This window comes from Protopterus annectens, chromosome 11.part0 (genome assembly GCF_019279795.1).
Source record: "Protopterus annectens isolate FY-2018-M chromosome 11.part0, PAN1.0, whole genome shotgun sequence".
Lineage (NCBI taxonomy): Eukaryota > Metazoa > Chordata > Ceratodontiformes > Protopteridae > Protopterus > Protopterus annectens.
In genome coordinates this window covers 584,849,737-584,862,746 of record NC_056745.1, presented here as the reverse complement: position 1 = coordinate 584,862,746, position 13,010 = coordinate 584,849,737, and the positions used below count along the sequence as shown (strand labels likewise).

The 13,010-nt window shown below is 36.8% G+C and overlaps 1 protein-coding gene across 1 annotated transcript in view; it reads right to left on the bottom strand.

Annotated features, from left to right (window-relative positions):
• The window catches only part of TRHDE (thyrotropin releasing hormone degrading enzyme), a 5,519,112-nt gene that overhangs the window by 3,964,149 nt on the left and 1,541,953 nt on the right, over window positions 1–13,010 (bottom strand). The window contains 1 exon segment of the mRNA XM_044088069.1: window positions 1,108–1,262. Coding sequence (XP_043944004.1) covers window positions 1,108–1,262 — 155 coding nt within the window.

Genomic DNA, 13,010 nt, shown 5'->3' with positions numbered 1-13,010 from the left:
TTAAAGTGTTAAAGTGTTAAAGAAGCTCATTGTGTATAATAACATAGGAGGTCTTGTTGAACTGCAAATATACAGTTTGCGTTGTACTATGATTTGTTAAAGCCATCACTGGTTTGTTAAAGATGTATGTGTTAAATTCTGAAATATTTGATTGACAATATATTTTGATTTGTAAAACATGCATTACAGTAATTGATGTGCGTACTGTTTACATGAAGACATGGAGATCACTGTATAGCACGGAACATTATATTTACTATTTTCTTCACTGTAGTGCGATCTCGGAGTTGATATATTTAATTAGCAGGGGGTGTGGGGGGGTTCTCGGAAGCTTGCCCCTCTACTTAAATGTAAAAAAGAAAGAAGTGTATTGTTTTTAGTTTTTAGTGTATTTTGTATCGGTGGGGGGCAGGAACTTAATGTTTGCTTATTGTTTTTCGGTATTTTAAAACTCAAGCTTTTGAGTTTCAGGAAATATTAGTTTCGATGTTGTGGTCTTGATCTTGTGTCGTTCAGGTTTCTGGTAATATTGGATATGAAAGTAGACCTATATATATATATATATATATATATATATATATATATATATATATATATATATATATATATAATAAATCAAATAAATGTCCTTCAGCTCCTCGGTGATGTTTTAACTAAGAAACATTTAAGTCTGGTGTTTAGCACAGAGGATTATGTCTATGAGCTGTTAAAGAGCTGCTTTCTGTAGTCTGGGTTTAATTCCCTTGGCCTACGTTATGACTGAGCAATTCATATCTAGCTAGTGTTCTGGAACAATTTTGAAAATGAGTTAGGCCCTCAATGGTTTCCTGGACTACATGTCTAGTAACTACCTAGGAACTTTCTCTTTAGCATGATGTCCTGTAGCCAGTACATTAGTGAGCACTGTTTCACAATCATGTAAAAGCAAAACAAAACAAAAATTTTTCCAAACAAAAAACCTCATTTCATCAAACAATGCAGCATCAAGCTAACTAAATAACACAATCCATTCTTGTACTTTGAACTGTCAGTTATGTAGTCTTGAAACATATTTAAAAGAAAATAAATCAGTATAATTCTCAAAAGATGAATGTATAGTGCATATACCTGATGGCATATTTCATGTACGATAACCATGGTGACATCCAGTAAATAGGGAATAGATGAAACCGTAGGGTCTAGCAGCATCTTCTGCTCCACAAAAACACTCAAACCCCAATTCTCCATGGCCGCGTAGGGGTGCTTAGGCACAGCTAATAGATCTATAAAAGAAAACTGAAATATTGAAAAACTCTGATAGAAGCAACTGCAAAATGTGTTTTGCTGTTCAGTTTACTGTACTTCCTAAAATAGCACTGTTGCGCTTCCCTAGATACTTTCATAAACACCATGTCTCAGACATTACAAAATTACTATATTTTTTTCCATTTTCATTTTACCTCATGCCATTGCAGGCTGTCTAAAAGAACTATGTTGAAAGCATTCCCCAATCCACACACTTTTGACCTCACAGCACATTTACTTGACAGTACAGTGTTTGCTGTGAAATGGTCTAGGGTAGTTCAAATGGGAATTTAATGCTCCAGTGGGTAGACAGAGATATATATAACCTGAAAGAGACGTAATAACTGCTACACTGTCTGCAATTTACAAAACAATAGTAACACAGAATAGAGGACTGAAAATATCAGACCTGTGAGCATACACTTTCAGAAAAATCTAAAGGGTATAAATATTTTATAGTGCAGAGATGTTCCTTAAGAGCAAAGAGTTCAATAGTTAGCATTCAGCCTTTATGTCTGTATTTTGTTTATAAACATGCTTATACTGGAGGCAGTATTTTAAAATAAATGACTCATATTGCCAATGGTCCCATGTCAGACCATTCATTATTATACAAAATACGTATTTAATTACTTAATTCTGTTTCACAATTAACTTGTATCAAATGATCACAAACCCTCCAATTATGCCCATTAACCACTTCATCAATGAGATCAGACCTTCAACCTATATGAAGACCTCTAAAAATCAGAGCTCCAGAAAACTTCTCATACATAATGCTGGTGGAGTGAAGGTCAGTAACCAGAATGAGATGTAAGCTACATCTAAGCAGATTGATATACTTTATACATTGCTCTCCTCTGACACTGACATAATACATAAAGAAGGATATCATTAAGCTACTATTTGAGTGTATGCAGCTCATCCCGGGAATATGTGCACATGCCCTGCACTAACACCCTTTTGTCAGACAAATCTCAAGTTGAGAATATCCACTCCCACACCCATGCATGGCATATTTTAACTGATTTCCTGGTTTTGCACTTATGTTATTTCAGCTTACAGGGGTAGGACATGGAACAGTATGAAGTTAATCCATCCTTTATGAAAGTTAAGAGGCTCTAAACATCATATGTAGAATTTTAGCCACAGCAGCACCATCTTCTGATGTTACGACTCACAGAAATATTGATGTTACAGTACAGGAATATTAGTGAAAGTGAAGGTCACAGTTAATGTGTTTTTGTAATTGTTCCAATAATATATTAAACTAGTGGTAGGAGATGCATTTATATTTGTAATTCTTACAAGCTAGTTACTTGACTGCACCTCTCAGTAAAAGTCAAACTTTTAGTCTCACTTTTATTAACTGCCATATATTCTGACTAGACAGAATTATGACCAATGTCAAAAGTTTTCTTCTCCAAAAAGTTGTGACGATACAAAAAATTACGTTTAAATTTACTGGAACCCCAGCTTTGTACATTCTTTACTTATAGCAGTAGGTGTGGGATCGTATAACATGAAATGACAGCAAAATTATTTTTTCTCAAGAGTGAATAAGTTATAGAAATGATTTCCCTTATACCACTGATAATGTGAATTCCGTATGTAAGATTCATGATATAATATAAAAATATTAGTAGTGGATTGTCATTTGTCATCTTGTCTATTAAGAATGATATGCTGCAAAGTGATGCAAAAATAAACAAAATGAGCTTAAAAACAGGAATTATACAGACCACTGAAACAGAGTACTTCAAAAGATGCTTTAATAAATCCACTCAATTAAAGTAAGTGAAATGGCCTTTTTGCCAGCAACACTGTTATTCTGATTGATATCACTGCAATGTACATTCACTCCCTTCTCTCCTAGAGATGCTTTGATTATGAGGATAGTTATTTACACTTGGAGGAGATGCAGAGAGAACACCTCCCTACACTGAGGTTACAAGTGTGCAGACACTCACAAAGAACAATACGAACAGCACTGTAGTTAATCAGAAATTATAGGTGGATTTTCTTCTCGGTCATCTTTAATTAGGGGCTCCTTTTATATAATATATAATAACAGTACTAACAGTTTGGCTTGCACTGAACAAACTCTACATCAGAACTCTGGATCTGACCAAACAGAAGTTATTATTCATCAAAATGGTCAAACAGTATGGAGAAGGTGGTATATATGCAGGATATAGCCATGGCATCCCTACAAGTCCTCAAGTTGAAACCAGTTAAGGCATTAACCTGTCGGTTAACATTACCCTACAAATCAGCCCAACAACCACAATTTTATTTAAAATCACTTTTAGTGCAGTTTGTTTCAGTATACTGTTAATCATTCACTTTCTGTGGTTATTTCTGTTTACTCTATGATTTAGTTAAATCACTAATTAAAATAATTGAAGACGGTGTGAGGCTTCACTTCCTCACGTGGGGGTGCAGGGTCACTGCTTGGTTTTTATACTTTGGTTTGACTGGCCAGTGATTTAATAACTACATTCTGGTTAGATTTGGACTTAATAAACATGCAGTCACAGTGCCAAACACTGCCCCCACCCCCCACAATGTAGGCAGTTACATAGCTTCTGTTAGATCCTTTCAGAATGGGACACCTGTGTCTTTTATCTTATGATATAGCAGTCATGTCCTCTGTCTGAGCCATCTAAATTCTTTTAGTAGAATTACTCACTCCTTCTCTATGTTCCTAATTAAAACTGACTAATTTAAAGTAAACAAATGATAGAGAACACCTTCCTCTCCCTCAAACACGTCTACTGTTTGAAAATGCCAATGCTAACGACTCTGTTACTAGCAAAGGTAGAGATGGAGACATGGGCACTCCTGAAGGATTCTCCTCCATAACTTTACCTCTCTAGCTAAGACCTCATTCAGCACGTCTCTCTGCCTAGAGTTTCAGTACAGCTTCATGAACCATCCTATCCATCACATACTAAAATTAATTTCCTTCATTATCCTGTACATAAAAAAGTTTCCATTATAACTGTTCAACTTTCAATTCTCTAAAAAGCATGGCAGTAGCTGCATAGAAATAGAAGTGATTGTATACAGCACCAGCAGAAAGGGTTTTTTTTCCAATAGGGGCACCTCCTGCCAACAACAGCCATGTGGGAGCTTCACCTCCTACATGCCTCTTATTTAGATACACTATGATTAATAGAAGTGACTCATGGTAAAACAAAACACACATATTTTTCAATTTCCAAGTAGTCATTATCCATAAACTATTACTTGTTGCAAAAAGAAGAAACAAGGCTCAATTAAAATCACCAGAGAAAGAGAGAGAGAAAATAGAAAACCCAAAGATGCATACGTAACAAAACTCAGGAACTTTTTAATCAACCAATTAAGGGGTATCCACATAAAACTCCTGCTTAATAAATGAAACATGTATATGTCTATTAATGCTTACTTGCCCATTTCTTCCATCCTTACACCTTTCAGTCCACAAACCCTACTACCAGTCTTCAGCTGGTCTCTAAAATATGTCCAAACCCAACAACTACTGCCAAGCTAATTTCTCATTTACGTTCTACAGTCTCTTTGATAGTACCGTCACATAAATCTCTGAATCCCCATTAACCAATGAAACTGTCCAAGAGTTCCTTGGGTTCTTTCTCCCGCTTTGGTACTACAATACCACTGAGTATATTTATCAAACTGGGCAGGCTACCCCCCCCCCATAACTGCTACCAGCACCTGCTGAAGCACTTCCTTTAATATCCCAAGGGCCATACTGAATATGAAACCACTCTCCCTAGAAACTTTCTCATGTCACATATAGTCAATCACTTCCTTTTTCTCCTTGAGCTACATCTCTTCTTCTATGCCTTTCCTTTCTTTTTCTGCAAAACACCACCATTTCCAAATTTACTCAAATTCTCACCTTCCCAACCTCCCTCAATCACAACCACTGTTCACAATTTCTTCCTTACAATATGATGTTCTTAATAGACTGTAAAAACCTTCTTGAACTCTTCCGTAAACATATATACCCTTCCTATATTTTCTACAACTCCTAGCCATCTTCCTAGTTTTTGATCTTTTAACTTTGAAGGCAGACATTTTACCCACACTTCCCACTACAACCTGCAAAGTTCCCTTCTATTTGTCTGCATCCACATTCCCTAGCAGTTCCCCTCTATTTGCATCTTGATCCTCCCTCCTTTCAACTCTTCTCCTTGTCTATCATTTCTTGATGTCTCTTCCTTCCTAGCTTTTCTTGTAGTAGTCCCTCCACCCTTTGAGACTTTAAAGCTCTATGATTTGTTGTGTAGTTCAAGCAGAAAATCTGTAAACTAAGCAGTGTACCACAAGTGCAGCTATTTTCATTGGAGACATGGAGGCAGGCGTGTTTTTACTAGGTTATAAAAAGGAATGGAAAAACTACCCTGGCTGAGTGGTGCTCTAGGCAGTCATATTGGTCACCTGTGCCTAAGGCCAGCAATGTTAACGAAGATTAAGCTACCCCAATAATGGAGACAACTCCATCATGGTCCAGCAACGCAAATTACTAGGGGTAGCAAAAGCTGGGCAAAATGGTACCCATGGTACAAGAGGATGTTTCCCTGAATGCAATTTTTAAAGAGCGAAAAAGAATAAATACCAGATTGGAGCAGGTTACTGTGCATAACAGTCAGAAGCTAAAGATAACACATGCAGCCCTCAGTGAGCATCTGAATACCCTGCAGGTTTTGGATGAGGAAAATGTGGTCTCAGAAGCCCATTTCAATATAGATTAGAGGCTTCTGGCTGAACACAAAGATCAAGATGGATGGAAAAATGTCACATTCATACCCATACCTGAACAACTACAGGAACACTGAATCATAAATAATAAATGAAACAATTAGCTTGATGGACTGACACCCCAGAAATGGAGATCAAGCTTAAGTAATCGCAAGGGATCCTGGGTCCTCCTAGAATTAATGTAGCAGATCACCCTTACACAATGTTGGTTAAATTTGAAAATAATGCACACAAAGACAAAGTCCATGTGGTTTTAAGGCAGCTTAAAGTGAGCGATGTAAGGATTTAAGCAGCTCAGACTTTCATTGTCCACTTGCAAAAAATGAAATCTATTTCAGCCAGCCATGAGGTTGTGCAGGCAAAACACACTTTGGTGCAAGCTGTTTTAGTAGTCAGTACTGAAGGAGTTGTTTTCATAAGAAACTGAAACTTTACTTGAAGCTGACAACCCAGAAAAAGTCATAGCAACCTATGGATCCCAAGTAAGAAAAGACTGGGAGCATCGACAATCAATTGAGTTGATGGGTAGTATATGAGTTGAATAAGACATCTCTATGTCATTGACGAAATCTGCTCTAGAGCCTTTTCCTTTATTCAGGAGAAAGATGCATGTGAGAGCATTGAATTTATATGTACCTGGCAGTAGTGTCAGCATGTAATTTCAGTGCTTGACAGTTATCCATAAGATAGCAGGCCATTTTGAAATTACTTTAGAGGTGCTCTCTATTTACTAGTGATATAGTGTTTAATGAGAAAAAAGGTAAAGTTAGATAGCCTTGCATCCCAGTTGCTAGTTATGGTAGCATCGGGGTTTATGCAGAGTGACAGCCCCATTCTTTATACAATCTTGAATTTTGTGGATATGTTGTCCATGTAAAACAGTGGCCTTGCCTTTTGTTTTTAAAGTTGGTTGAGATTCCACATTGTTGGTTGGCTTATGATGGATGATTTGTACTACCTGATTGGTTGTGGTAATTAGAGGTGTTACAGCTATGATTACACAGTCACACTGGCGGAATGCAAACTGAAGGCTGCTACATCAGTGATGAGACTGAGAAAGCTGAGAAAATCAAGAAGGACGAGGAAGAAACCTCAATGTGAAGCAAATGAAACTGCATAGAACTTCATATAGTCATATGAGGACATTCTGAAACTTACAGAAATTTTATTGGGAACTGACTAAAAAATCCCCACTGTACAACAAAAACCGTATTGAAATGTTCATTCAGGTATGGCTAATGTTTGCATTATTTTACGGTGATTGCTGTTTAAGTTTGTAAATATGTAGTAATCAGATTCATAAATTAAGGCTGTATTTTTCAGTCTATTTAAACAGAATCTGAATTGGGTGCATTAAGCCAATTTATTTGTTGTTTTAGAGGGGCATTTTTAGTTTAGGTAAGGTGATCTCACTTCACTTGTTAGATCACAGGGCATTACATCTACCCAAAGGTCTTATAAACTATGAGATGAATATTAAAATTCATTATTGGTGATTGTAAAATTTTAAAACAAAGATTTGAATTTTGCATTATACTGATAGGAAATACTAAGTCCTTGCTGGCAGAGATAGTGGTCGTCATAATCTATTAACAGTTAAAAGGAAACCTAACAACTTCAGATTTACTTTGAAAGGCCAACTGAGGTAAACTCATGATGAATCTGTCACTGATCTGAATGTATATAAGGCACTCATAAACAGTATTGTGAGACAAGGGTGAGTATTCTACTGAAAGTGCAAACCCCTATCTTGGTGGCAGTTAAAGCAAATTTGTTTTGAAAGTTCTTTGAAGCTATTGCTGCTGCTTAGTCTGAGATTTTTTTGATATATTACCCACTAGGATTTGAGCAATATATATCAATAAATTTTATAGCAACAAGGGATTGCATATTTTATTCATTTCTTTCTCAACCTTTTCCTAGGCAGGATTAAGCAAATTGACTTTGACATTTAACCCAGAAAACCCAAGAAGTCTTAAGTAAGGCTCTGTCTTATTTGGTGAATTAGGTTGTTTAGCCTCAAGGTATTCATGTCTTTTCATGGAATATTAGTGAAAAAATTTTGTTTGGCGTTCACAAATACAACAGAACTGAAAAAACTTTTGGCAACCACCCCAAACGCTATGTGGTCTTGAGACGCCTAAAATCCAAACTTCAGTTCTTGTCTAATATACGATGAGCTGTAAGCCAGATGGTGCAAAAAATCCAAAGTTTAATAAAAAACCGAATGGTTAAAAATGATTATTGATTAATGATTTTATCTCCATAAGGCCTTTGCTTAATATGTTTAACTAGCAACGGCATACTTTTAGAGAGTTTGTTTTAAATTAATTACACTTTTGATGATTCTTTTATTATACACTTAGACAGGTTAGGATGGTATTATTGGTTAAACAAATGAAATGCAATGACATTTATTTTGTATTGGATAAGCAGGTGTCTGTTTTTTATGATCTGTAACTTTAAATATGGCCAAGTTTTTGGTGCCAAGCAGGTTATTTAAATTGTAACTGTTTTTAAGAAAATATTACTTCTGATGAAGCCCATGTTTGGAACGGGTGAAAGCGCTTAACTTGTAACCATTCATTTTTTATTAAACTTTGGACAATTTTTAACCATTCGTTTTTTTATTAAAATTTGGATTTTTTGCACCATCTGGCTTACAGCTCATCATATATTAGACAAGAACTGAAGTTTGGATTTTAGGCTTCTCAAGACCGCATAGTGTTTGGCGTGGTTGCCAATAGTTTTTTCAGTTTTATGGAATATTAGTGGGATAACAAACACAAATTAAGACAGCAAGAGTGATGACTATGGAAAGGGATATTGTTTCGATGTAGTGGCCATCCTAGAACCCCACCTGTGTCTGACTGAATCATTCTTTTAGTGGGTTAGATGAAGGGAAGCAATTATTTTAATATCTAGGGCCTTACAATTTTAAGGAGTAGGTGTTTATGGCAGATATGTGGACAGGTTGACAGACAAGATCAGACAAGAGTCCCTGTGGACTATGATGTTTGCAGATGACATTGTGATATGTAGTAAGAGTAGGGAACAGGTTGAGGAGACCCTGGAGAGGTGGACATGGGATGTGGTGAGAGAGGACATGCAGGTGGTTGATGTGACAAAGCAAGATGCAGAGGACAGGAAGGAATGGAAACAGATGATCCATTGTGGCCACCCCTAATGGGAACAGCCGAAAGAAAAAGAAGAAGATGTGGCCTTAAATGAATATGGAGGAGGCAGCCTTCTCACAATGCCCTCAGGTTACATACCTAACCTAAAGTTTCCCTCGTTAAGCATAGTGACATTTTAAGAAAAATTGGAAGTTTTCCAAGAGGGCATTTTATTATTTATGAGGTTGTGTTTTATTAGGCATCCATCAAATCTGGATTATAAATCTAGGTGAGTGAAGCTTTAATTGGTGTCTAGGTTTTTACTAGGTAGGTAGCTACTGTGGGACTACAACAGGTGACACACATTCAGGGCATCATTAAATAGGAAAGGAATTTCACTTATTTTTTCATCAGGATTCCCAACCAGGTCTCAATTATTTTATTATTTATGTATTTATTTATTTTACATTTGTTGACCGGGCTAGTCTAACTGGATATATGTCCATTTTCAGTAGAGGCCTGGGGAGAAAAGCTCCAACCATCAGCAGTGACAAAAAATACAATATATAGTAATAGTCAAGTGGATTACAGTACATTAGCTACATAGTACATTAGCTAGATAGGTCAGAACAAAAGTTTTACATAGTAATTTAATAGGTTTAAGCTAAGAGTAAATACAGAGAACACAAAACATGAAATTAAAGAATTTTTTTTTTTTTTTTTAGTACTTCAGATAGGTGAGATAAATCAGTAGAGTAGAGAAGTATAGAGAGAGCAGGAGGTGAAAGAAATATCAGTCCGGGTTAGAGCAGGGACACAGCCAGTGAGTTTAAGATATTCTTTCAGATGCTTTTTAAAAAGAATAGTGGAAGCAAGGGAGGAAAGTTCAGTAGGAAGCTGGTTCCAGATTTTCCCTACTGTGTTGGTGAAAAGTGAGTCTCCAGCCTTGTTATTTGATTTAATAGTGGAAACTAGAAGCTTATTAGCTGAGCGTAGTATAGCAAGATTTTTGTAGGGTGAAATCAGGTTAGTGAGGATAGGGGTATTTTTAGGGTGGTAAAGGATCTTTTGGGTAATAACAATTTGTTGATAAAGTAGTTGGTTCTGCAGTTCTAGCCATCCCAGTTGTTTTAGGTTAAGACAGTGGTGAGTTCTAAAGGTGGTGCCAGTGGCATATCTGGCTATGTTATTGTAACTGGTGGAAAGTTTGGTAAGGTTGTTTTTTGATAGATTGGTATATATTGCTGAAGCATAGAACAGGATAGAGATAAGGTGGGTCTGGGCAATAGTTATTCTGGCTGAAGGGGAAAGGAAGGGTTTGATTCTGTAAACAGTGCCTAGTTTTTTGTTGACTGACTTTATAGTAGAGTTAATGTGGTCATCAAAACTAAGGTTATTATCAATTGTTACTCCTAGTTGATAGGTTGAAGTATCTGGGGATATGTTAGTTGCATTGTTAGAGGTTATTGTGAAGTGCAGTTGAGGTGACTTATGAGTTGGAGAAAAGAGCAATAACTTTGTTTTTGGGGGGTTCAGGAGGAGGCAGTGTTGCATGAACCATTTTTCAACACTGCTAAATACTGTTTGGGTGAGAGACTGGAGAGAGGTTATGGACTTAGTTGAGCAAATTAAAGTAGAGTCATCTGCATATTGTATGCAGGTGGCCTGAGGAATTTTGGTATGTAGGTCATTGATAAACAATGAGAAGAGTAGAGGTCCTAAAATAGAGCCTTGGGGTACTCCAGTGTTCACAGGAAGGGATTTTGAAAGATTATTATCCCACAATACTGCTTGTTGTCTGTTTTCCAGATAGGATTTAAACCAATTTAATGCTTTTGGGTCAAGAGATTGGGCTTTTAGAATATCTATAAGGATATTATGGTTGACCATATCAAAGGCTTTTGAAAGGTCAATAAATAATGCAGAGGAAAAATGTGTTATTGTTACGATTTTTGTTTATGGAGTCAGAAAAGAATAGAAGGGCAGTTGCTGTGCTATGGAAAGGCCTAAAGCCATGTTGGCAGTTGGCAAGTAGATTATTTTGGAGAAGGTGGTTAAGTAGTTGTCTGTGTATGCATTTTTCCATTATCATAGCAATTGGAGACAGTAAGGCGATAGGCCGAAAGTTGGAAAGTTCAGTAGATGACCCACCCTTATGTAGAGGGATGATGTGGGATACTTTCCAAATGGAGAGGATTTTGCTTTCTAAAATTGTTCTATTTATAAGGATGGAGATGGGATAGGCAATATCTTTTGCTGCTATTTGCAGATATTCAGCTTGAAGACAGTCAGCAGAAGGGGTGCATGGTTTTAGTTTTTGAAGGAGTTTGCAAGTGAGTGATATAGGTACCGGTTGTATTTGAAAGGTAGGAGATGGAGTCTTTGTGGTATTTAATGGGGATGTAGTAATAGGTGGTAAAGTATTGGCTAGGGTTCGAATGGCTTCAGTAAAGTAGTTATTAAAGGCATCAGGAATTTGGTTAGAGTTATTTGGTTGAACCTGTAGGGGGCAGGAGTTTGAGAATGCCCTGGCTGAATAAGTTTATTTATGCCAGACCAGAATTTTTGTGGTTTTTGCTGATGAGTTTGTTGGAGGTGAAGGTAATAGTTTTTTTGGCTCTGAGAATATCTTTCTTGGTGGCATTTCTTACCTGTTTATAGTAAAGGTGATCTGATGGACATTTAGAGACTCTCCATTTGGCCCAAATTTTATTTCTGAGGAGGATCTTTTGCCTAGTTTCTTTAGTGAGCCAGGGGGCAATTTTGGTCCTTATTCGGGAAGAACGATAGGGAGCATGGTAATCTAGGATCTGAAGGAATCTAGTGTTAAAGTAGGTCACTGCATCATCAAGTGGAAGATGAGCCATAGGTGACCAGTCACATGCTTTCAGTTCATTCTGGAAGCTCTCTTGGTTAAATTTTTTTTGGAACGTGAGGTTTTAAAATGATTAGTAGTTGGGCTATGGATTCTTTGTTTAATAATATAGGTTAGCATGTGGTCACTAATATCATCAGGAAGGGTTCCTGGTTTATAAGTATCAAGGTGGCTGTTGATACGGATCCAGTCTAGAGTGGTTTCCTTGCTGCTTGGCTTATGGATTCTAGTAGGAGTGGTTATAATTTGTGACAATCTGTAAATATTTATATGATTGGGAGGATTAAGGGAACTGCAGGTAGCCCAGTCTATATTAAAATCACCTAATACAATGGTTTCCAGAGGTAGGTGGATAGAGAGGTAACTAAGTAAGTTTTCAAGAGTGTTGATATTATTTCCAGGGGGGAGATATGCGCAAATTAGATAGATGGATTTGGAGTTGTTGATTTGAAGTTTGGCACTAAGAGTTTCTGAATTGGTATCTTATGGTAGGAGCACATTGAAGGGTGAAACATGGAGTTCAGCTTCATACAGAATGGCTACACCTCCACCCTTTTTGGCTTTACGGTCAAGTCTCAAGATATTATATCCTGGAGGGGTAATCTCCTGGTCCAAAGTTGAGGGCTTTAGCCATGTCTTTGTAATACAGAGAATATCGAATGAGTGCACATCTAAGAGTGCATGTAGGTGGGTAATTTTATTGTTAATGCTACAGATGTTAAGGCAAGCTATTAGGAGGGAGTTAGAGGGTCTATTTAAAGTAGTGATCGGAGGAGATGTTAGGTTGTGTAGGTTATTAGGAATGTCAGTATTGGGGCCTGGGTTAGGATGAATATCACCATCTAATAGGGGGTGTTGGTGAGGATATTGTATAAACTTAAAGATTTTGTAGAAATTGTTTGGGCATTTTTTTATAAGGAAGTAAGTAACATGGGTAGCTCTATGGTATTTTGGTAATATATAAA